Source organism: Balaenoptera acutorostrata, chromosome 14 (assembly GCF_949987535.1).
Source record: "Balaenoptera acutorostrata chromosome 14, mBalAcu1.1, whole genome shotgun sequence".
NCBI lineage: Eukaryota > Metazoa > Chordata > Mammalia > Artiodactyla > Balaenopteridae > Balaenoptera > Balaenoptera acutorostrata.
The window spans coordinates 9491660-9517506 of record NC_080077.1 but is presented as its reverse complement, the minus strand read 5'-3'; the positions used below and the strand labels follow the sequence as shown (position 1 = coordinate 9517506).

The window sequence follows — 25847 nt, the reverse complement described above, 5'->3', positions numbered from 1 at the left end:
CCCGCCCAGCCCAGCATAGATAACTGGATGGTTCCTGTTTTTTAAAATGTGTTGATTACCTGATGGCACGCCCTGTACTTTGCAGAAGAGCCGTGTGGGATGGGGTGGGGGGCGGGGAACTCCATGCTGCTTCTGCCGCAGCAGCGAGACCGGACGCGGAGGGCCGGGGTGGAGGTGATTCAGCTCCACGGTGCTTTGTGGGGTGCTTACGTGAGCACCTCGGAGCTGGGGCCGTGGAGAGGATGCTCCAGCCCTCCCACGGGGCAGCTGCCCACGATGAGAGGAGGGTCAGGAGTGATGCGGAGCTGATGGCAGTCCCGCTGTCCCTGTGGCCGCTGAAGATGGGGTGGACCAGCCTCTGAGCCGAGGCTTCTGAGGTTCTCAGATCCACAAGCCTCGCGCCGCCGCCCGGATCTTCTCTGTAGCAAAGCTGCTCATGCTTTTCCTTCGGAGCCCCTGAGAGGCCCCCCCGCGTGTGCATTCTCTGTTCCAGGGACGTGGCGATCGACACGGTGAAGACGGGCATGGGGGGAAAGGCGGGGAACAAGGGCGCCGTGGCCATCCGCTTCCGGTTCCACAGCAGCAGCTTCTGCTTCGTGTGCAGCCACCTGACGGCCGGGCAGTCCCAGGTGAAGGAGAGGAACGAGGACTACAAGGAGATCACCCAGAGGCTGAGCTTCCCGACGGTGAGCAGCGTGGCAGAGGCGTGTGAGGCCCCCCTGCTCGGGTCAGCGCCACACACGGTTTTCTGAGCTGCTGATACGGGCAGGCGGTGGCGATACGACCGTAGGAGGGTCCCTGCCCCTGGGGGCTCAGCAGTGGCGGCGGGGAAATGACCAGGGGTGCTGCAGTAGCGGTGAGCAGGGAGTCCGGCCCGGGAGTGTTCTGCCTCCTGTATCTCTGTGCGTTTCCTGAATGTCCTGACGTGCCCCGCGTTTTCTTATTCTAATTCAACTGTATGGGATGGGGAAAGAAAACCAGTGCGTCCATGCCTTGTCCAAGTTGGTGAAGAACATTTGAATCCAACCCGTGTAAGACTTGGTTTTCTTGAGACTCACACATACATTCTGTCGTGGCTCAGAAGACAATACACGTTTTTGAAACCAGTGAATTCTTGGCTCAGGAGCTCTGGATCCTGGGATGGTCTCGCGGTTGCCAGTACCATGCGTCATGCCGCCCTCTAGTGGTAGTCCGGAGGTTTTCATTCTGAAGCCGGGGGATCTTTTCAAATTCATATTTGGATGTTTTCGTTTCTGTGCAAAGATGATGGTCCCGCACACCTTCAGCCTGGTGCAGACACCTATTTCCCAGCAGTGAGGGTAGACTTTAGCCGTTCCTGCCACACATTCTGCCCATGCCTGAGACAAGGTTGGGCTGGGTCACGGCGGAGCTCTTCCATGTGAGGCCAGATCCCTTAAAACTGACATCCTGTTCACTGGGCTGCCCTCAAGGCAAAAATTCCTTAGTTTTCATTAAGAAGTGCTGTAATCCTTGTTGGAGTTTTTATTTCTTGGATTAAAAAATAAATGAGTTGGGAAATTTGCAATTGTAGTTTTCCAGATTATGTAGGGCTAATATTTTCTTTGTGTGTCTATGTAGTTAAAAAAGAAAAGTCCAGGGCTTCCCTGGTGGCGCAGTGGTTGAGAATCTGCCTGCCAATGCAGGGGACACGGGTTCGAGCCCTGGTCTGGGAAGATCCCACATGCCGCACAGCAACTGGGCCCGTGAGCCACAACTACTGAGCCTGCGCGTCTGGAGCCTGTGCTCCGCAACAAGAGAGGCCGCGATAATGAGAGGCCCGCGCACCGCGATGAAGAGTGGCCCCCGTTCGCCACAACTAAAGAAAGCCCTCGCACAGAAACAAAGACCCAACACAGCCAAAAATAAATAAATAAATAAATAAGTAAAATTAAAAAAAAAAAAAGAGAAGTCCAACCCTTCTCACTTAAAAAGTGCTATTTCAAAGCAGCAAACATGGGACACATTTAAAATAATTAAAGGGTTTATACTATAGCTTTTTTCAACAGAAATATTGATGGTACCTGTAAGTTAATACTCTGTACCTGTTCAGTAGAGTAGCCACTAGCCACAAGTAGCTATTTAAATGTAAAATAAATAACATTAAATAAAACTAAAAATCCCTCGGTCACACTGGCCACATTTCAAGTGTTCGATGGCTACACGTGGCTGGTGGCTCCTCTGTTTTGGACCGCACGGGTAGAGAACATTTCCATCGCTACGGAGTGTTCTATTAGGCAGTGCAGCTCTGCACATTTATTTTATTTGGCTGTGATAATTTCAGTCTTTTGTATAACAGAAACAGATTTTGGAGCTTGGCAGATCTGAGTTCGTGTCTTGTCTTTATCACGTACTAGCGGTGTAACCTTCAGCAAAGTTTCTGAACTTTTTTTTTTTAATCTATAAGAGAGCCATTAGTGTGTGCTTCACAGGGCTGCTGGGAGGACAGTGTGCCCCAGAACAGAGCCCAGCATTGTAGACAGCTGATACCGTGCTGCTATTGTTGTTGTGATTCCTGGGGAAGGGAGAGGAAGACGCCACAGCTCTCCAGGGCTGCCCGGGGCAAGATGGGGGAGAGGGAGAGAGAGAGCTGGAGGATCACAGGATGAAAGTGTATGAAATCCACCAGGTTTTACAAAGTTGCGTGTCCTGAGCATTTATACTTATTTTCTTAAACCTCATTCTCGTAACACTGAATGTTTGGGCAATTCTTCTTAGGATACAGACGTAACAAAGCAGGGGTACATCCTGATGGTGGAGATCCGCTCGGCAGAGTAAATACCAATATCGGTAGTCATGCTCTCTCTGTTAGAGTTGGAGCTTTCTCCAAACCACTCGAAAACACTATTTATAATTTAAAAATTAAGCCATGTGAAAGTCCCTCAATAAGTTTATGGGATTAGTGAAAAATGAGATGCTCTAGCAGACTTTTCTTCTTAAGTAACATTTTAAGAAAAACACATCTGCTTATCATCTGTACAGTGAGTTTATTTTTCTCCCTTCTCCCACCTTCCTTGCAGTGGGCCGAATCATCATTTTTTTTTTTTTTTTATGACTTAGGGAAGAAACATTTTTTCTCACGATTATGTGTTTTGGTGCGGCGATTTCAACTACCGCATTGATCTCACTTACGAAGAAGTCTTCTATTTTGTGAAACGCCAAGACTGGAAGAAACTCCTGGAATTTGATCAGCTACAGCTACAGAAATCAAGTGGAAAAGTAAGTTGTGCTTTTAAAATAGTTTTTAACACCTGCTCCAACATGGAATAGCTTCTGCTAAATGTACACACTAGTGTTCGCGAATTAAGCTTCATGTGTGAATTTAACTGATTCTGATAATGGTAAAAAAAAGGCGTCTGGCGTAAGAAGTTAGAGAAACGTGAGCGTTCATCCACACTCAACGTCCTGTTCCTCCTTTCGGTGGCCACGGTCAGGGTCTGTGTCTTCTCATGGCCAGAGGGGCCATTGCTCTATGAAAGGACTGTGGACACACGTAAGCCACCGCAGGAGCTCAGGGCAACAGGAGCCTCTCTGCCCACGCTCTGTGGTTGGAGGGGGGTCAGCTGTCCCTTCCTGCTTCGCACAAGCTGAGCCCTGGTCCAGCTGCGCTCAGTTTGAGTCCAAGCTGCTTCAGACAGCTGCATGTCAGCATCTGAGCACGTGGCCGGTGAGGCTGGTGGGTGTGATGTACGCAGTCCACGTGCCCTGTACTCAGGGTGACGCTCGTAGGGACGGCTGTGTGTCAGGTACGCTAAACCAGCAAGTGACACGCTAGATTCTGCTCAGAACATTTTATTTTGGTGGTATCTCTGTTTCTTGTTAGTGAACATACTAACAAATAAATTAATTTAATACACTAACAAGATCTAATACATTTTACATGCCAATTTGTACACATAATCCTCAAGACCATCCTACAGATTAGGTATCACACCCATTTTATAGATAAGAAGACTGAGGCCAAGGTCAAACAACGTGTCCAAGGTCACACAGTCAGTAAACAGAGGCATGACAGAGCCCAAGACTGACACGCTTCTGATGAGACTTCCCCTCCCTGACCTGGTGTGGTCTTTTAGTGCCTCCTTAGGCCATGATGTAATAGGGAAGATTCAACTATAGAATCTGTCCTCAGTTGTTCAGGGTCACACTGGCTGGCCTCCACATGACTCAAAACTTATCTTCTCTTCCACGTGAAACTGTTTGTTCTTTTGGTGCCTGTTTGCTTCCTCGCAGGACAGGCTGAGGGGAGGGAGGCGCAGCCAAATTCCATTTACCTGGTGAAAATGCAGCGGGTTAGATGGTGCAGGCAGGGAGGTTAAGGCTCCTCCTGCAGCGAGATCTGGATGCTCCTCGAGGTCTTCTGTCGTCCCCCCTCAGTGACATGGGTCGCTGGGGGTGGCCAGAGGGCAGAGTAGCCGCACCACTCCTTCCTGCAAAGGGTCGGTCTTCCTTCCTCCTGCCAATATTCTCCACACCCTTCCCCTCGGGCGCTGAGTGAATGTCTGCTCCCGGGTCTCCCCGCAGCATCAGGGCTGGACCAGGGCTAAGTGAAGACGGAGGAGAGCCGGACTTCAGCTCTGGGCTGCTTTTTACCCAATTGGTTTTGTTAACAAATATGGATCAAGGCCTTGCCGGGGCTGGGCCAGGCGTTCCCCTCGGCCTGTGCCTGTCAGTGTCACCTGGGCGCTGACAAGCAGGCGTGTGACAGATCGGGTGCTGAGGTTGGTTGGAGACCCCATGGTGTGTAAGTCAGCAGAACAAAGTGATAATCATCATTTTTTTGGCCATTTAAAAGGCACACATATGTCCAGTTGTTGACATATTTGCAAATATGATATAGCTTCTGTTACTTTAGGAATAAAAACCACTCTGGAACGTGCCTTCTATTGGCATGTAATGTACGTGATCTAGGAGAACTAAGATGGTCCTGTGACTTCTTCTCCCAACAGATTTTTAAAGACTTTCACGAAGGCACCATTGACTTTGGACCCACCTACAAGTATGACGTTGGCTCTGCTGCCTACGACACCAGTGACAAATGCCGCACCCCGGCCTGGACGGACAGGGTCCTGTGGTGGAGGAAGAGGCGTCCTTTTGACAGAACAGGTGCCTGAAATGTGTGCGCTTTCAGAGCTGGAAGGGGGCAAGTGATCAGTGCCACAGAAGGAAGATCACTTTCCTTTAGTCCAGCGCTCTTTGTTACAAATAACAATTCTCTTGATAACCCAGAACTACACAAAAGTCATCCCAGATGTTAGCCCTAAGCTTCGGGAGTTGTATTTTGGGGGAGCTCCCCTATGGCTTCTTTCTAGAGACTCTGCTCCTGGCTCCCGCAATCCCTGCCTCATGGCTGTCCCCCTACACCACCCTGCCACCTTTTGTTCCCGGAGGGGATGAGGAGAGAGGCTACGGCTCTTCCTCTCTGGCGCTTTTGCCTCTCACACTCATGCCTTTTTTCCAGCCCATTTTGTTCAGCTGAACTCTTATCTGCTTAAAGCCCCAATTCCAAATCAAATATTAGCAAGACACAGGAAAGATGAGAGTTGGTTTTTTTTTAATCAATTAGTGGTCTATCATGTTTTGAACAATTATTGATACCCAGCTAGGAAGTGCAGTTTGTTTAAAATTCGAATGCCGGGCTTCCCTGGTGGCGCAGTGGTTGAGAATCTGCCTGCCAATGCAGGGGACACGGGTTCGAGCCCTGGTCTGGGAAGATCCCACATGCCGCGGAGCAGCTAGGCCCGTGAGCCACAACTACTGAGCCTGCGCGTCTGGAGCCTGTGCTCCGCAACAAGAGAGGCCGCGATAGTGAGAGGCCTGCGCGCCGCGATGAAGAATGGCCCCCACTTGCCGCAACTGGAGAAAGCCCTCACACAGAAACGAAGACCCAACACAGCCATAAATAAATAAATAAATAAAATATTAAAAAAAAAAAAAATTCGAATGCCTATAAACTAATACATAAACAACTAAGCTTTTCTGGTGAGACGGATGCTGAGATTTCAAAGCCCAGAAATCTCACCTGCAGATTGAGAAGATGCATTTTTGTTCAGATCACTTTTGTGGACATCTATGCAAGAGGCTGGATGCCTTCAGGTTCTTTGTCTCTGCATCTCCTGCTGTACAAAGAGCTGCAGATCTCCTGTTTCCCATGGGCCTGAGGCAAAATCCCCGCAGCAGCGATTTCTGTGTTCTCACCCAGTTTGCCCGCTAGGGAGGAGTTTTCACCCCAGGCCCCAAGGCCACTTTGACAGGGTTTCAAGCCCAAGGGGTTAGAACGACTGAGTCTGAGACAGGAGGTGGTCCGTGACGCGGCTTCCTGGTGCACATGTCTGTAATCGGCATTCATGTATGTTGATACAATTTTGTGTTGTATGTGTGTCTCTTGATTGGAATCCCCCTGAGTAGCTGGAGAGCTCAACCTTCTAGACAACGATCTGGACGCTGACACCAAAGTCAGACACGCCTGGTCTCCTGGTGCCCTCAAGTATTACGGCCGAGCAGAGCTGCAAGCGTCTGACCACAGGTATGGTCCTGGCTGCCGTGGGCACATCCTCTGCTGAGGAAGGCAGGGTCGGCTGCTCCCCGCAGAGAACGGACCTGTCTTCCCCATCCGAATGCATGTGTGTGCGTGTGTGACACACAGTAAAGAGCAAAGAACAGTAGGACAAGTAGCTGTGTACTTGCCACTAAGAATTAATCACTGTTAGCATTTTGTCATTGCTCCATGTCATAGGTAACATCTTTTATGAAAATTGCAAAGACACAACCTGTGGTATTTTATGTCTTTTAAATTCTGATAAATTATGTCATTGTGCAACTTGCTTTTTTTGTTACCATTTTTGAGATACAGTCACGTCATTTTTAGAGATCTGACTCTTCCATTTGTAACCTCTATCCAGTATTCCGCTAAATATATCCACGCGATTTACCCATTCATCTAGCGATGAATATTTTTTCCAATGTTTTATTGTTACAAACACCATAGGGTTTTTACAGTGTTGCATTCAGGGTTTTTGATACTCTGAGCTGTTGCTTTGGCCTAGTGCGTTGTGGCTTAAGGATGGAACACAGCAGCAGAGGTCTGTCAGCTTGGCATGCACTGGGACTGGCCACAGAGGGAGGTTATTCTTGTAGAACATCTTTAAAGACAGAAGTTGGCATTTGACCTTCCCACGGCTGCTACCAAAACTATCATGTCAGTTTCAACTTTTACAAGAAAAGAAATTAAGAAAGAGAGTTGGTGGTGAGCAATTGGTCAGTCACTAGGTTGAAATCTTTAGATGCTTCTGATTTCTTGAGAAAGCTGCTGTTGCAAATACATACCTAGAAATGAGCGTGGGGAAATCTACAGATGTATGACTTTCAGGTTTCCTAGTTCAGTGAGTATATTTAGAAGCATTCATTTAACCAGTATTTACTGGGGGGTCTTATATTGATATATAGGCCCTGTTCCTGGCACTGAGGATAAGCAGTGAACAAAACAGATGATACCATGCTCTCAAGGAATCTTCTAGTGAGGACAGACAGACAAGAAACAGAACTGCCATGAATGAAAAAAATAGTAGTGGCCGGGTTCAGTCAAGGGGTTGGTGCTATTACATACCCAGTGTTCAGGGAAGGTGCCTCTGGTGACCTTGGAGCCGAGGCCTGAAGGAAATGAGAGTGTGAGCCATGTGTGTATCAGGGAGAGAGCATTCCAGAGTGGGAGTGTGGAGTGAACATCTAGGAGTTCGGAGAATAGAGAGGCTGGAGAGAGAAGAGTGAGGGGAAGAGTCTTAGAAAAGGAGGTGAGATGAGCAAGAATCAGCCTGCGTGGAACCCTGTGGGCCATAAAAAGGACATTGGGTTTCACTCTGAGCGCAGTGGCATTGTGTGGCCAGGTTAGAACAGAGTCACCCGAAGAAACTCCAGCGGGGCCAGCATGGAAGGAGGGAGGCAGGGAGGAACTGAGGGACGGGGTGGCTTTGGACCAGGGTGGTCGTGGGTTGCCATGGTGAGCAGTGGTGGGTTCTGGATAGGTTTTGAAAGTGGAGCCAGCAGAACTGGCTGATGGAGTGGATGTGGGGTGTGAGAGAGACGAGGTGAGGATGACTCCAGAGTTTTTGGCCTGAGCAGCTACAAGGATGAGGTAGCATTTACTTAGCTGGCAAGACTGGGAAGTGCGGATCTGAGCATCCTGGTTTGAGACGCATCTTAGACATTTATCGATTTTTCTAATTACAAAACCAGAACATCTTGGTTCTTGACAATTAGGGGAAATATACACAGACAAATCATCCGTAGTCCCACACTCTGAGACCATGTCTGGTGACAGTTCGTTATGTGTCTTTCCACTGCATCTTCCACGTACATTTTGCACCAAAATATTAACCTGTGTGTAGTGTGTGCTCATGCTATAAGCTCACAAGCTTATAGATGTTTAAATGTGGATAAGAAAATTAGGATTATGTTATGTGAACTGTTATCGTTTGCTTTCTTACTTGCTACGTTAATTTTTTTAATTAAGCTTTTTACTATGAGGTAGTTACAGATTCGCATGCAGTTATAGGGAATAACGTAGGAATCCTGTGCACCCTTCACCCAGCTCCCCACAGCGGTAAGACCCTGTAATCTACAACGCAGTGTCACACCCAGATATTGACTTCGATATGGTCGGGACAGAACGTCTGTCACCACGGGGACCCTCGTTTCCCTCGCTCCCACTCCTCCCTAACCCCTGTCAACCACTCCTCTTTTCTCCTTTTCCAGCATTTTGTCATTTCAAGAATGTTATAAAATGGAACAGAATTGGGGGACTGGCTTTTTTCACTTGGCATGATTCTCTGGAGCTTCTTCCAGTTGCTGGTGTGTCAGTAATTGGTCCCTTTTCATTGCCGAGTGAGTGAGGCTGCCTTCCCGTGTCCGCACCCACTTTCATCAGAGATTCTCCGCTTCTAACACATGAGGCTCCTCGGGAAAGTTTTTCTCCCACAAAAAGTTTTAAAAAACCCTCAGCGCATATTGCTGTGTCAGATTTTTCTCCGTCTTCTTTTTTCTTGCTTCTAGAGGCAAAAAAATCTAATAATAGTAATATGAACTTGGGGGGATACTACTGATTTACCACCCATATCTCTTAATTTTTTCAGTGTTCCCTGGTTTTAAAGGTTGCCACCGTATTATATGCTATTTTGTATTATGCTTTGTTTCCACTTAATATTGTAAATGTCTTCAGTAAGATTATGTAATCTTCATAAGAAAGGATTTTCTAAATTTTTTGTAGAGTAAACCCATCCCCGTATAAAAATTACAAGGTAATTGCATTACTTCCTGCTGATCTGTTTTTCTGTGTCTGTCAGATAGATTTCTACAACATTCTTCTTAATGAGTGCACGGCGTATGGTCGTGCGGCTGCATCGTAACCTAACGCTTTCCCTGTCCTGGGACAGTTAGATTGTTTCCCCTTTGTCCCTTCCATCAGCAGTGCTGTAATGATCAACCTCGTGTATAAATCTTTGTCTGACCATCTGGTCATTTCCTTAGAACAAAGTTCTAGAATTGAGACTCGTTGGTCAAAAGATGAACATTTTTGAGTTTCCTAACACAAGTTGCCAAACAGCCCCCCAAAAAGCTTGAACCCCTAGCCCAGGGAGAATCCCCTCTTCTCTGCATCCTCGGCAGTCCTGGGGTTGCACGTAAAGAAGCTTTGCTCATGGCTGGTGTGGTTTTCTCTCACATCATCCTTAGATAGAAATGCCAAGAGAATACCAAGGTTGGGGAAAGACAGACTGAAACCCCAGGACCGGAGAGCTTAGTTCCGGGGCCCGTGGCGGGGGGCAGGGGGCCACACACACAGGCTGTGTCGTGGAGGTTTACTGTTGACAGTGGAGTCGGGACGGAGCCGGGGCTGGGGGCTGTCTTGTCCCGAGTTAACAGTACCCGTCTTCCCTCCGTGTCTGACGCAGACCCGTGCTGGCCATCGTGGAGGTGGAAGTGCAAGAAGTCGATGTGGGTGCTCGGGACAGGGTGTTCCAGGAAGTGTCCTCTTTCCAGGGCCCCCGGGACGCCACCGTCGTCGTCAACCTTCAGTCGCCAACCTCCGAAGAGAAAAACGAGTTTCCCGAGGACGTGCGCACGGAGCTCATGCAGACCTTGGGCAGTTACGGGACGATCCTGCTCGTCAGGTAGGGACGCGCGCCTCGCAGGGCTGGTGCGCACATGGCGGGGCTGGTGCGCGCGTGGCGGGGCTGGTGCGCGCGTGGCGGGGCTGGTGCGCGCGTGGCGGGGCTGGTGCGCGCCTCGCTGGAGGGCGCGCTCCCGGGGCTGACCTGGCAAATCTCATTTCTCCCAGGATCAACCAAGGGCAGATGCTGGTGACTTTTGCAGACAGTCACTCGGCGCTCAGCGTCCTGGATGTGGACGGAATGAAGGTGAGTTGTGCTTGGTCACCGAGGGAACGGGGCTGCCTGTCGCCGTGGGCGTCTTGTGCTTTCACGTGGCCGGGTCTGCGGGTGTAGATGCCACAGGAGGGCGGGAGCTGGGCCTTTTCATTCCGGCATCTGATTCTGGTAGCTTCGTCGAGGTGTCTACTCTTGCAGAACTGGGGAGAAAGCAAGTTCTGGAGCACAGCTCCGCCTGTGTTACTGGGTCTGTCTGCGCTCACACCCTCCCATGGGACTGTTGTGATCCTTCTCTTCAGAGCGTGTGGTTTGGGACATGCAGCTCATAGGTAGTTTCCGTTTTGATAATATCCTGGTTTTAAGTTCACATGGAATGAAAAGTGACAGTTCAACTTTTCTTTAGGCCAAATGTGAGCTGTGCTGGGCCTGCCTGAGGTCTAGACCCTCGGCTTTTCTTGGCCAAAGTGAAGGTGGGCCAGGCTCCCGATGCATGCATTTGAGCGAGAAGCGCTTTGGGGTCAGAGGGTCTGACGTCTGCGCTCATGCACAGGTGGCCTCTCTGTCCTCACAGGTGAAAGGCAGAGCCGTGAAGATTAGACCGAAGACCAAGGACTGGCTGAAAGGTTTGCAAGAGGAGATCATTGGAAAGCGGGACAGCGTGGCCTCCGTGTCCCCCACCGCCAACTCCTGTCTGCTGGAGGAAAACTTCGACTTCACGAGTCTGGATTATGAGTCAGAAGGTGAGTCGTCCTGCGAGTGAGGACTTCCCGGTGCGTAGGGTGAGGCGGGCAGGCCAGACGTTCTCCCAGCAACCGACACAGAGCCTCAGGATCCGTTCTGAGACCCGCCCTCGGGAAGGTCAGGGAGGATGCTTAAGTTCCGGCTTGCTCTCCATGCCAGAGTTGGGTGGTATTCACAGGTAGGAGTGATGCACGCAGTGACAAGCAAGACGGGAGGTGTCTAAAATTACACTGAAGACAGTTTGGAGGATGTCAGGGCTGTGGGCTTGTCCTGTGTCTCAGGCACCCATGGAATTGGGGTCCCAGCGCTGCTGCCACGTGGGTGCCCCGGGCTGCTGGTGGCTGTGCCTCAGGTGTGTCCTGACACAAGCCACAGGCCTCGACGTTGAAACAGACCCACAGATAAAAGACTAGGCCCTTTCCCCCTAATTGTTTGCTGTGACATTTCCTTCTCCAAGGGGATATTCTCGAAGACGACGAAGACTATTTGGTGGATGAGCTGAGTCAGCCTGTGTTCTCAGATAGTGAAGCGGGGGGAGACGAGCTCGCCGATGCCCCCAGCTCCATGGCAGTGGCGCCTCCCAGCCGGTCACCGGCACTCACCAAAAAGAAGCAGCATCCAACCTACAGAGGTAGCTTGGACCTTCCTTTTCTAAATCGCCTCTGGTATAGCGATCACTCTCTCAGCAGCCGGGAGTCACATAATGCCGCCATCAAGTATGCATGGCCCATGAACAAAGGGGTAAAAGAGGTCGCAGCAAGTGGTGAAAATTGGGCTCTGAGAAGGAATCCAGCTGCCGCCACACTGATTTCCTCTAGTGATTTTATTTTTTTCCAACAACTGGTACCCCTATAACATACCGGATTCATGATCATTAGTTTCCTCTGTGCAATTTAAATTGTCATAGCTCTGAACTGGCTTTACATTTGTGATTCTTTTTCCCTCTCCAAAACTTTTCTGATTCAGTCCCATAAGAGACATATTCAATATCTATGTCCTGAGTTGCTGGTGTCTGGTTACATTCATATACCATTATATTATTATACAGTAATATTACACCTTAGCATCATTATGTCATTTTAGACTTAAGAGGGGCTGAAAGTCATTGGGGTTGAACTCCAGGTCCCTAGATTATTAGCGCAGCGTAGTTCATATTACACATCAGACTCTTCAGCTCAGTTTCAGCCATAGCCACGAGTGCCTTCCAGCTGCTGGACATTGTGTCTCCCCCCTTGGAGGAGAGCAGGTGCAGGGGCTTAGCCACGTGTCAGGACCGTTTGAGCTGCGGCTGAGAACAGAGAACAGAGTTGACAATAAGATGCTTCCCAGAAAAGGTACTTTGCTGGGACGGGTACAAAGAACCCCCAAGCCTTTTTGACTGTGTTTGGTCCCAAACCCGGTCAGTAGCCTGGCTGCGTTGAACCAGAGGGGGCTTTTAAACTTACAGGTTGCTGAGCCCCGTCATAGAGATGTGGGTTTGGCAGGTGTGGGCTGGGACCCTGGAAATCTGGCGACTCATGAAGCTCCGCAGGTGTCTGGGAACGCGTATCCAGGTTTAGGGACTGGATTCATCAGGGAATCCAGGGGGTTCTGCACATTGCACGTCCAGAGGGCTCCTGCCCTGGAGTGAAAGTGGCTGGAGGGATGTGCTCTTGAGACGAGAAGCAGTCCTGGTCTCCAGGGTGGCCATCATTCAGGCATCCTCTCAAGGGCTGGGCAGATGTGGCCCTTGGAATGAAGAATTAATAGAGCAGCATGGGGCTCTCACATGTGAGCAGCCCTGCCCCCTGGTGGACGTCAAGGGAACATCTCCTCAGTGCTATAGGGCGTTCAGGCACTCCCTTCAGAAGGAGAAATCCTGCCTGCCCCCAACAGAACGCCAGAGACACACGAGGCTGAGTTATTGGATTTGAGGGACGGGGTGTATGAGCCAAAATAAAATGAATCAGAGTGTGTTGTAGTGTGGGAGAGAAGACCTACAATCGTCCTGAATTTAAATGTAATAAATGTACATGTAATAAAACCGAAGCCGTCACCTCCCCACACCCCTCTTAGCCTTAGAAGGATTTTGCAGGGTGAGTCAGGATGGCGAATGCTTGGGCAGTAGCTGGCATGGGCTGTAGGAGCTGGGGCTTGAATGAGCAGGGACGCCCCATTGCTGGACCTTGGCAAGGGTTTGGCAGGCTGCCCGGCTGGCAGAGAAGTGAAAATATTCTCAAGTCCAAAACTCTTGTCCTGTTTCAGAATGAGGTATTAAGAATGAGGGGCTCTGGTTTTCAACTGTCTACTCTGTGTGGAAGTCTTGTGGATTATTTCAGAAGGAAGCATGCCTACACTTTAAAATATTTCAGTGTCTCTCGTGTCTGGACAGCACACCTTGCCCACGGTTCACTGAATGTTCCAAGCAGGCATTGGGTACCCTCCCCCCGTCCCCCAGGCCAAGCAGAGAGGGACCCTGAAGCTGTCCTGTGGGAGGAGTTCCCGCCACTGCTGGGTCCCTGCAGACCTGAGTCTGACTCATCTGACTCCCGCCCCGCCATGTCCTCCAGATGATGCTGACCTGCTCGACTTAAAGCAGGAGCTCGAAGCAGTTGGGGACTTCCGCCACCGCTCTCCAAGCCGGTCTCTGTCGGTTCCCAACAGGCCTCGGCCACCTCACCCACCGCAGAGACCCCCCCCTCCAAGTAAGACTTCGCTTGCTTTCCGCTCACCACGATGCCTGCTGGGAATAATTGCGTACTTCCTGCTACTGCACAAGCGGCTCTAAATCTAGCCTTTGAGTTTCCACAGTGCTTTTTTCCCCTCCTCGGGCTCCTTTTTGTCTTAAAGGACAAAAGTTTGATATCAGCTGTGTTTCTCATGGCAAATCCCATGAGTCCTTTATAAAGCTGTTCTTCGTCCTCCCGTAGCTGTGCTTTTGCTTTAAGCTGCTTTCAGTTTGAAACGTTATGGGATGGAAAATTGGGGCCACAGACAAGCTAGGGACATTTTGAGCTCCTTCCTCCCCCACCCCCCATGGCTTCTTTCCACGTCTTCTCTCCTGGACTGCTGCCCACCCTCTCTCTGCATATGAGGACTCGAGTAAGCCCAGGTGCTCTGACCCATAGGTGACCACACGCCCACCTCTAACCAGGAGCCTTGCCGTCTGTCAGCCCGAGCCTGCTGAGAACAGCACTTCCTAGCCCGGGTCTCAGGATAGCACTTTTCTTCCTGGCTCCTCAGAAAAAGCAGTGCTTTGTCCGTGAGACATTCCTTAGCAATCTGAAATAAAGTCATGCCATGCTTTTGATCAGTTTCTATTTACCTCCACTGTTCACTTCTCCCCCTCCCTCGGCCCCCCGCAATGTGACGGTAAACATTTTTCTAAGACTATACTTTCAGAATTGGGTTCATCTTGGCTTACATCACAATAATAATCAATGGCAAGCCAGAAACACATGACTTGTTAAGCGTATTTTTTTACTTTTCTGAGTTGATACTCAGAAAAGAAAATATTAAATAAATAAAAAACAAATTTATGTCCTATATTATTGTAGAGATTTACAAAGAGATAAATATAAACAATAAAAGTTTTAAATTTCACCTACCTAGAGATAATAGTTGTTAACCAAAAGATTTCCATCCTTTTTCCAATTAGATATATCTATATCTACACACAATTTTTAAAACTAAATTTATTTATTTATTTATTTCTGGCTGTGTTGGGTCTTCGTTGCTGCGCACAGGCTTTCTCTAGTTGTGGCAAGCAGGGGCTATTCTTCGTTGCGGTGCGTGGGCTTCTCATTGCGGTGGCTTCTCTTTGTGGCGGAGCATGGGCTCTAGGCGTGCAGGCTTCAGTAGTTGTGGCTCGCGGGCTCTAGAGCGCAGGCTCAGTAGTTGTGGCGCACAGGCTTCGTTGCTCTGTGGCATGTGGAATCTTCCGGAGCAGGGCTCGAGCCCATGTCCCCTGCATTGGCAGGCAGACTCTCAACCACTGCACCACCAGGGAAGTCCTCTATACACAATTTTCCGTTTTTTTTTTTTTTTTTTTACAAAATTAGTGTCCATTTTGTTTGGTCATTTGTGTTTCATCTAATGTCTCTGTATTAATTGTTGTTCTAAAACATGATTTGTTAATGGCTGCAGGTATTATTTCATCTAACTTATTCCCCTGCCTTGGGATTTTTTTTGTTAGATTTTGCCCACAAAGTATTTTAAAAATTTGGTCCTAATAACAGTAGTGTATTTTAAACCCCTTAAAAATGATTGATCAGAGTTTATATCAGATTTAACTCCCCCAGGATGTTAGATTAAAATTTTCATTCAAACAGTGCTTCTCCAGAGAATCTACATTAATAAGCCCAAGTTATTAGAGAATCACAAGAGAAACTCAGTAGCGCCTCTGAATCCCCAAAGGCCATGGATGTACTCAGACCCTAACTGTGACCTTGCTCTCAGCTGGCTGGGAATTTGCATCGAAGCAGCTGCGACTTCACTGAGATTGAGACTCTGCCCTCCTTGGTCTTTACAGCTGGTTTAATGGTGAAAAAGTCAGCCTCGGATGTGTCCATCTCCTCTGGCACCCACGGGCAGTATTCGATTTTGCAGACAGCAAAACTTCTGCCAGGAGCACCTCAGCAAGCAGTGAGTTCTCTGTATTCAGATCATAGCGAAATGGGTCAGCATTTCAAACCCAAGAGATTTGCCCCGCGGTTCATCCTCAGCCCCTAACATCATGCAGGGTCACCTCTTTTCAGTGAATATATACATGTCTGTCTCTTTAACCCTCTGCCTGTCCACCATTCATCCCCAAACCCCGTAACTTAGTACCAGGCCCTTTATAGGGATTTTAAATGGTCGTACAGAGCATGAAAGAGAAAATCACGTTTGATGAAAACTCCCAAGTGCCCCTTCAGGGAGGGACTGTTGGTTTCCAGACCCACCTGCTTCTCTCCCTTCCGATGCTTGCCTTTGACCTTGGTGTATAGAGCAGGGGCTGATAGAAGGGGAAATAAGAGAAGTTCAGATCAGTTGTCTTGAGAGAAGAGGCTAAAAAGAGATCTAATGGGGCCTAAATAATGCAGTAGGGACATTAGTAATCATAACAGTCGTGTAGGGTTTTAGAGGCGGGGAGTTCTGGAGGATGGCTGTGAGATCTAAAGAAGACGGTAGGTGAAGGTCAATGGACTAGAGGTGAGGGAGGGGGGCTGGGTGGAAGCTAACGTGTCCCAGGAGAGTGTGGAGAGCTGGGCCAGCCGGTGGTCACGGTCACAGCGGGGGTAGGCGGTTGACTCGCCCTCAGTGGTTTGTAGTAATGAAAGCAGGTTCTCAAAGGCGACCCAGAGGTCTCCGTTAAGAGGCAGAAAAGCAAAGAGGTAGAAAGAGCACTTTTGAGAAAACATCTGGAAAAGTGTTTTAATGACTCCGCTGGACCGTGGAAGGAGTGGCTTCTGACTAAGCTTTCTGGCTTTTACCTGGTTATTGAAATAAAGATAGAGGATGGTTTGTTCACATGGCAAAATCCTGGAATCGTCCAGTTTAGGAGACGAGGGTCATCTAAACATTATTGTGTTCCCCCCATTGTGTTCCCCCACGCTTGATATGTGAGTGCTGGGCGGGGGGAAGAGGCTTGAGGGATGCGGTTTGGGTTGGAGTTATGTTTTGATCACCGTCTGAAGGAGCTCTGTCAACTTCACGCTCCTGTACAGATTGGTAGGCAGAGAACTCACCAGGTGAGGCTGTTTCCTACCTGCGCTAATATGCTTTTTTTTTTCCTGATTTTGTCCTCAAGCCCAAAGCTAGGACTGGGATAAGTAAGCCTTATAACGTCAAGCAGATCAAAACTACCAACGCTCAGGAGGCGGAAGCAGCGATCCGATGTCTCCTGGAAGCCAGAGGAGGTGGGTGTTCCCCTGGGGCTCTCCTGCCATTCTGCTTTTCTTTTCATCCGGGGCCTAGAAGAGGAAAACACTCTTTTTTCTGGAAGCAGTATTCAGTGAAAGTCCCCTTTAGCAACATTTTATAAAATTCAGCTACTAAGACTTATTGTCCATTTAAAACTGTATATTTAAAATTCAGTAAGTATGTAAAAATAATCCCAAGATTATTAAGCAGCGCTTAAGGGAGAGACTGAAATAAACAAACACGAGTTTTAGAAGAGGCACTAACTCATTCTGCTGGCTCTGTAAAAAGAGATAGGTAGGTAGGCGTCCTCTTTCAGGCAAAACATCTATTTTTTTAAATCGCCAGCAATTGTAGAATCTTTACCGTCAGGCAGGGGCCTCTTCTCTGCCATACTGCCTGTTAATTTTTTGTTGCTGTTACTTCACCTAGCTCGGGTTAACCATGTTTTAACTTGGAATCTCCTCTGTGCATTCAAAATCACTGGTTACTAACATTTTTTGGTTTTTTGTTGCGATTTTATACTAGAATCTCTTTTGAAGAGGGGAAATTATGCCCTCTGAAAAGCCAGATGCAGTTACAGTTGCCTGATTTGCTTTTAGTCCAGGTATTTAATTTATTTGGAATTCCCAGACAACATTTAAGGAGGGCATGGATTAAGAGGCTGAGAAACACTGTTGTAGGATCACACCATGGTTTCTTTTTTATTAAAAAAAATAACTCAAGTTGTATGGATGTAACAACCCAAGTGTCCATCAACTGATGAATGGATAAAATGGGGTATATCCATACCATGGAATATTATTCAGCCATAAAAAGAATGAAGTACTAACACATGCTATATCATGGTGAATCATGAAAATAGTGTGCTAAGTGAAAGAAACCAAACACAAAAGGCCATGTATTGTGTGATTCCATTTATGTGCAGTGTCCAGAATAGTCAAATCTATACAGAGAGAAAGTTATAGTGGTTTCCAGGGGCTGGAGAGAGGAGGGTGTGGGGAGTGATTGCTACCCACAGTAGCATGGGAATGTGTGGGGTTTCTTTTGGGGGTGATGGAAGATATTCCGGTGATTAGATAGTGGTGATAGTTGTACAACTTTGTGACTACACTAATAACCACCAAATTATGTCCTTACAAAGCGTAGATTTTACGGTATGTGAATTACATTGCAGTAAAGCTTTTTTTTTTTTTTTTTTAAGTCTATAGATGCAGAAGTTTGAGGTTTGAAATCTACCCAGGGTCCCAACTTAACATTTTCTTGGTCATGGGCCCTGCTGAGATTTTGAGTTTTGCATCACCTACCCTGAGAAACATAGGGACACGTTAAACTTTGCACGTGATGTCAGGGCCTCACTGATCCTCCCCTCCAGAGACCCTAGATCACCATCCCTGTTGAGAAGGTGAGAATGAGAAGCTGGGGGCCAAACCTAGCTGGTGGGTCCTGACAACCTTCAAAGATGGATTTTTAGATAGCAAAGAAATACATTGCATTAGTAAATTATCCTTAGAATAAGGATAATTCGATGCCTTGTCCTTTACACTTTAGCTGTGCACTTGTATGTTTCAGGCGCCCCAGGAGAAGCCCTAAATGCCACAGCCTTGAGGGACCAGGGACCTTCCAAACCAGAGCCCACAGCGGGGGTGGCCCCACTCCTGCCCCGTCGGCCCGCACCCAGAGTTCCTGCCATCAAGAAGCCAGCCTTGAGGAGGACAGGAAAGGTAAGAAGCTGGTTGCACAAGCCTCTTGCTCCTGGGTTGCTCAAGTGTCTTGTTGGATAAGAATTACGTCTCCGATGGGTCTGGTCTCTTTATACATGTTCACGAATCCCAGACACAGCCCCATCCTTGAGGAAAATGCCCAGCAATCGCTTTCTTCTTCGCATCCCTGCTGCTTCTTGGCTCAAGCTGAGCAGAAACATTGGGAATTTCTCACCAAGACAGGAACAGCTTGGCGGTATCACGCTGCCCAAATGTTCCATTTCAGTTCCCAAACTGAACCACCGTGGGGTGCTTTATTCCAAGTGTCCCAATGATTCCCATTTGTGTGTGGTCTGTGTCCTATGCCCACGGTTTGACTTGTACAGATTTTTATTTGCATTAGAAAAACAATCACCGGTTCCTGGATTGGCCATGTTGACAAGCGCTTGTGCGGCCCCGGACCCTGGAGGCTCGACAGCTTTTCTTGCCACTTTTCTTGCAGATTGTTTTTTGCTCTCGCTCTCAAGCTTCTCAGCCTTGCTTGCTGCTTCAAAGACATGAGTTTGTCAGGACAGTAGCAGCCCAAAGACTGGCACCTCTAGAGACATCTGGATCTTCCGTTTGAGCTCAGTGTGCTAGTCACGGACACCTGGTAATCCCTTGGCTGGTCATTACAGAATGGCTGCTTTTCCACCTGTAGAAAGCATGAGCGTGGTTTGGGCGCGTGGTTCTTACAGAGCCTGCTTTGTGTTTTCTGGGTTGCTCGCTGCCCCACGTCTGCACATTCATCTGCCTATTTTCCATGCCTCCTTACACAACAGACCTCTTTCCTCCTCTTCTCTATTCTCGCTTTGTCTTCAAAGCCAGGGGCAGAAATGGATTCAGTTTCCCCACCCACTGCACAGGAGCTGCAGTAAAAGGCTGTCGGAGAAAGGGTTGTTTTTGCAGCTAGTTTTCTAAAGAACCAGTGGAAATACTGAAATGCGGACGCTTAAGCTACCGTAAGCCGTGTGTGTACAAAAGCTTCCTCTGGCCTCATGCAGTTGTTTTCTTTGTGATCCTTTTGAATCAGAACCAAGGAAGTGAAGTTCCTGTATGAAATTTTCCATTCTTCTATATTTAAATATCAAAGATTCAAGGAGCAAGTATACCCATTAGTCCTTCTATTAGCTTAATGCCGTGACATAAGCTACTTCACCTTAGTGTGGTACAGACTGAATTATCAAAGCTGCGGCCTCGAAGAAAAGTTTTCAGGGAGGTTCGCTGTTAATAAAGGAAGAGCATCACCCCGTTTCCTAGGTAACAGAAACTTGTTTCAGGTTATTCACGGGGGCCCTGGTTTGAAAGCTCCCACTCATATTTCATCGGACCTGCTGGTCCTCCTCGATACGTGTGTTTCTCCCATGCTCTTTCCTGCCTGGTCACACTCCCGCATCCCAGACATTCTCAAATCCTGAATTTGCTAGAATGTCCGCTTGTCCCCTCCTCTGTTCGCCTGTGGACAGCGTCTGTGTGCTCTGATTCCCAGCTCCCCGGGGCAGGCTGCTTATTGACGCTCTCTGTCGTGCCTTTTCTTAGCCCGCGTCACCGGAAGAACAGTTTGGGCATCAGGCCGTCCATTTTACAATCGGGCCCCCGGAGACGAGCCTTGACACCCCTCCTCTAGCGACAGTCCCTCCCGTTCCCAAACCGAGAACACTTCAGCCCGGGAAAGGTGCCGCCGCCGCCGCCGGGAAGCCAGCGCCGGACGAGGCCCCGACCGCGGCCGCCCCGCCCCCTCCGGAGGCCCCGCCCCTCGTGCCCCAGGTGCCCCCGCGGAGGAAGAAGTCGGCGCCGGCGGCCTTGCACCTGCAGGGGCTGCAGAGCAACTGCCAGCTTCTCCAGGGGGCCCCCTGCAGCAGCCCCAGCAGCGACTGTCCCCCCGCACCCCTGCCTGCTGGGGGCGCGCTCTTCCCCCAGCCGGCTTTCCTTGGCCCTTCATCACCTGCCAGCCCTGAGGCCGATGTTACCAAGGACACGAAGTCAGAGGCCGCCCCCCTCCTCGGCCATTATCAGGATTATCAGGATCCCTTCTGGAGCCTTCTCCACCACCATAACCTGTTGAATACCTCCTGGCTTCCCAAGAGCCCTGACCCCCTGGACTCGGGGAACAGGAACCCCGGAAGAGCACACGCAGCCCCCCAGCAAGTCAGTGCCTCACCTGCCCAGGAGCTGCCACTGGAGGACAGACAAAACGACTTCGGTCCCTGGGTGACAACCAGTGACAAGGACAAGAGGACGGTGCTGCAGGTGTTTGACCCACTGGCGAAAACATGACTGGGAAACTCCGACAGCAGCTCTCCCACAGGATGTGTGCCTTCTCCCCCGGCCTCACCTTAACGGGAAAGCCCATTGGTCTCAACTCCCCAGTTGAAGGAGACATCTAGTTAAAGGCACACTGAAAAAACATTGATACTCTTGTGTAGTTTACAAAAATTGTGTCTCTTATTCAGTAAGATTATTATTCAGCCACCAAAATATGTTTTATTCCAGACTTGTGCATGTTAAGTTTCCTCTCAGGGTGTGAGAAACCTCCGGGTAGATTCAGTATACGGATTTTAGGAAAGAGAATCTAGCCGATAATGCCCAAGAAGTTCCCTCCCATTGAATTTTAAACAGTTGTTCAAGTTATGTGTGTATGTGATGAGTTTTTTTTAATATTGTTTGTATTTTACAGATTTGGAATAACTTTTTGGTGACCCACCTGAAGGTTGATGCATAATGTAAGGATTCCACTAAAAGGTGGTTGGGACCATTAAGAGCTGTACCTGGCCTCTGACACCAGGTTAAAAAGATATCAGAGTAGGAAGCAGCAAATAGGTCAACCAAAAGATTAGACTGTACATTCCTGGGAGCCCTTGTGTTTATTTATGTACATGTATATTAGCCGTGATTATGTGTGCGTCCTGGGGGAGATGGTGTCATTCCCTGCTTTGGTTCCGGAGCATATACCATTAGCTTCACCTGAGCTCCAACTGCCTAAGTCTCCTGTACCATGTCTTGGACTTTGCATGTCCCGTAAATTGCTACAGTCCTGAGCTCTGGTGTGCTACCAGTTTTTACACACTCTCTATTCCCTATTAAATAAAACCTCATGGCTTTCTTTTTCTCCTTATATTCCATATTCAGAAAAAGCACAAAATGTGAAAACTCATACTGGTACGTACAAGTACTGATTTTCATTATTATAATTTGAAGAATATTTCTTTTAGTATGGTCTACCTAGCTGTGGCTTCAGGAAGGAGAGTACCACATGTCCCCACATATAAGAAACCTCAGGATATTCTGAGTTAGCTTATCTACATTTTTATTAGGTTTTTTTTTTCCCTGTACATTTCCAACACCACTTCTTACCTAGTCAGTCTTTAAAAAAGACATCACCATACTGCTTTACATTTCTAAAAGAATGTTATAAGGCCTAGAACTCATTTGGCGCAGATTTCATAATTTTGCCGATAAGAAATTTACTGGCAAAATCTCAGTGTGCCACATACCATGTTTAGGAGTCTTTCATGTCATAGAATCATACAGCAACGGTTCTGTGTTATCCCTAATGTGACCAGGGAATTCCTGCACTCAAAGCTAATGGTTAGCATGGCAGGCTCCTTTTACTGATCAGACCTCTGGGATTTCAGAATTAACTCTCATTGCCACTATCAAGATACACTACAGATTATACAAAAACAAAACTGTATCTCATTTCATCTGAAAACTAATAAAAGAAAAAGATATTAGTGACCCATAGAGAGAAATAGATAATACAAGTAGTTAACCAGTAGTAAAAGATGGTGTTTTTAGCCTTAGCTGATTAGGACACCTTCTCTAGCACTTACATGCTTTATATCATTTTTACCTCTCTGAGAAATGCAAGAAGTAAACAACGTGATCCTTGAAAGCGTTAGGAGGAGAAAGGAAGCAAGATGGGTAAGAGACTCTGGAAAGGTAAATCATTTACCAGGATTCGCGTCACTTCTAAAGGGCATGGTTGGGAATGGAATCGAAGATTTCTTAAACACTCTTTTCTCCATAACCTCTTTTCCTTCTAAAAAGGAGGTGAATTTGAAGGCATATCTATGTAACAGTGAGTCCGAAAAGCAGGGGGAAAGTAAGCACCACAAAAGTTGCTTCCAGTGCTTAATTTTCAGGTTTCTTCTTTGTTCTAGATAGCAAATAGCCAATAAATGGTACAGAGAACAGAATTTCATTTAAGATAGGTGTTCATCACACAAATAGTTCTTAAGAATCTGACAGTAAGTATTAACACACAGAACTGTATTGAGGCAGGTCACAGGAAAAATTACAAGTAGTTTAACATTAAGAAATGAATATTATTTGCTCAAGGCTGTTCAGATTTAATGAATAACAGACTGGATTTTGAGTTGATAATATGTAAGGTTCTTGTACTAGCGTTCACTTTTTTTAAAAAAAAAAGGACAATTGGAATTGCCTTATTTTTTAAATCAGTGCTTAACAGTGGGTATCTTTCCTAGGTTAGCAGTAGAGTTGGTTGAATAATCTCGACAATGAGCAGCTGCCATCCTGGGGATTTTATTCCGTGGTTTTTATTTTTAATCTTTCTTTGATGTTCCCACACCAGCCTTTTTACTGTGACCTTGCAGTTTATTTCATTACTGTTCTGTAAGGTGTTACAGTTCATCACAGTATTTTAGGCACAGACTTTACAATTCAACATTTTCTCCCTGACCCCAATTAGATTCTCTTTTTACAGTATAATCTTCCCGGACTTCTTGCCAATTTAAAAAAATTTGTTCTAGTAAATTATTGAAACAAGGACATCTGCCCAAGAAAGTCCTGTAAAAGTTTAAAGTTGTTGAAGTTCACGACACTTAAAATTCTCCTGACCTGTGTATAAGCAAGGTAATGTATTAAAACATTTGCTTTATAATGAAGTAATTCTATTAGAAAGGACTGCAGAAATTACTTATTGGATCTTACTGGATGACTAGCAATGAATAAAAACCCTAATGTTTATTTGAAGTGATAATTTGTACTGAAATTGTAAAAAAAAAAAAAAAAACTTATTAAATGTTTTATCTTTTTTTTTTTAATGTGGCTTATTTCTTTTCAGATATGAAGAGAACCTTGGGATATCTTCCTTGACTAGCTTTTTATTCTGGATGAAGTGTGATTACTAGTTATTCCTCTGAGTTTTTGGTTTTGTTTCTTTTTCAACCTTCAAATTAAGTTGAAGCAACATAAAAGTAATAATTTGGTTCAGAATTTATGAGTTGAAGGCTGCTAGCAGGGACCACAGCCATAACATATATAATAACTGTATGCTATAATGTTGAGAGATTCTGGGATTCATTTTCTATAGGATCTTATAGCAAACTTAGACTGCTGGGGTGGCTTGAGTACATTACTTCATAGAAGACTGGAGAAAGGAGTAAACAATCTTCCAGTTCTGTCTAGGTTTGTTCTTAGCTAACTGATAGACAAAATTTAGGTCATGAATGTTCTCTGATGCCTTTCAGGAGTAAGAATATACTGACAATCTCCACATCGTAAGGATGCCGAGTCCTTCCTGACCAGTAAGGACTGTATTGAATTCATTTAATCTGAGTGCCTGGGACTTGGATGGGGAAGAAGGAAACGGCTGGTTACAGTACCTTCCTTTCCCAAGGTCATGGATTGAAACTCATTCTCATACAAGGCAAACTGTTTGCAGTTATATAATCAGCTCTATCTCCATGAGGTAGGAGAGTACATATGAGAGAGTGATTAATTGTGAACAGAGGGCCAGGGGAGATTTGAGAGAAGAGGATTAAGAATATGGGTATGACATGTAGCAAAGTGGATTTATGTACATGGAAAGAATGAGCCGATGGGAAAGAATTTCAGAGCACCTTAAATGACAGTTTAGGATTTTATTTTTAGGATTTTTATCTGTTTATGTAGACAATAGAAGTAGTAGGTGGCAAAAATACCTAAATAAAGCTGAGTGTTAGTGTGCTTAAGATTACAGGCTTTGCCTGGGCTAACAGCAGTATTTCAGAGCACCTGGAACATCATTTATAAATGGTGTGAGGTAGGGGGTCCAACATCCTCCTCAGTGATAGTTATACTATACCATTTATTAAATAACAAACCATTGCTCTCTCTTTCTTAATTGGGTTTCTCAAGGTGTTACCCAGGTTTTTTTTGACATTTTCAAATAACAACATTGGTATTTGTATATCCTTTCAATTGTTTATTTTTATTTTATGTCGGTTTTTAAAACATTTTTCATTAACTTCAACTTATCTTTAATTTGCATCCTTTTCTACTTTTTGTTTAGTTTTGTTAGTTTCCTAATTTCTTAGTTAAAGCTAGCACTGGGTTTCATTATTTTTAGTCTTGCTTAACAATAAAGACATTTAAAGTTATATATTTTCCCCTGATTGTAACTTTAACTGCACCCTACACATATTAGCATGAAATAGTCTCATTTCCATTAATCTCTAGACTGTAATTTGCTTTTAGTTTCTCTTTGATTCAAGGGAGACTGTGCAATTTTCCAATAGTTAAGAGTTTGGCATTTTAAAATTGTTTCCTCCTAATTTTATTGGATTATGACCTGAGAATATGGCCTAGATAAACATCTACTTCTTAAAATTTATTGAGGTTTGCTCCATGGTCAAGTGCAGGATTGAGTTTTCTAGTGATTTCATCAATACAAAATAAAAATGTTTTTTAGTTGTAGGGTAAAAAAGTGTGTGGTGTGTGACATACAATGTGTTCATTCCACTGTCCCCCCATGGAACAGGTCTTTCTGGAAGGCACTTCTGTCAGGGGATGGGTGCAGGCTCTAGTTCTAACTCTAATACAGTGGCCTCCCATTGTTCTTACTGAGAATCCTTAGATTTTGTTGAATAAAAGGCTTCTCAGTTTGTTGTAAGTCTTTTGATCGATCTCTAGACATTTGAATGATTGCCTTTGCTACCTTTGACTAGTTTAATAGATCTCTTTCTCTGGGGGAGAGGTTTCCTTAGCTGCTCACACTGCCATTACAGAGTCTCTGCTTCCTGGGTTCTCTGTTCTTGTGCCACTGGTCTACCTGTCAATCTCTGTGTCAATATCATGTTGT

At 46.6% G+C, this 25847-nt stretch overlaps 1 protein-coding gene across 8 annotated transcripts in view; it reads left to right on the top strand.

The window, feature by feature from the left end:
* SYNJ2 (synaptojanin 2) overlaps positions 1-23829 on the top strand; it is a 101105-nt gene extending 77276 nt beyond the window's left edge. For 5 of the 8 annotated variants that reach the window (XM_057527782.1, XM_057527785.1, XM_057527781.1 and 2 more), the window contains 13 exons: positions 494-686; positions 3079-3237; positions 4968-5124; positions 6427-6544; positions 9963-10181; positions 10349-10427; positions 10969-11137; positions 11596-11769; positions 13688-13822; positions 15649-15761; positions 16909-17017; positions 18591-18742; positions 20300-23829. In XM_057527782.1, coding sequence (XP_057383765.1) covers positions 494-686; positions 3079-3237; positions 4968-5124; positions 6427-6544; positions 9963-10181; positions 10349-10427; positions 10969-11137; positions 11596-11769; positions 13688-13822; positions 15649-15761; positions 16909-17017; positions 18591-18742; positions 20300-21037 — 2515 coding nt within the window. In that variant the 3' untranslated portion in view covers positions 21038-23829. Of the gene's footprint in view, positions 1-493; positions 687-3078; positions 3238-4967; positions 5125-6426; positions 6545-9962; positions 10182-10348; positions 10428-10968; positions 11138-11595; positions 11770-13687; positions 13823-15648; positions 15762-16908; positions 17018-18590; positions 18743-19223; positions 19362-20299 lie in introns of those variants that run through there. The other 3 variants (XM_057527786.1, XM_057527784.1, XM_057527787.1) reach the window with 2 other exon arrangements.
* The last annotated feature ends 2018 nt before the right edge of the window (positions 23830-25847 follow it).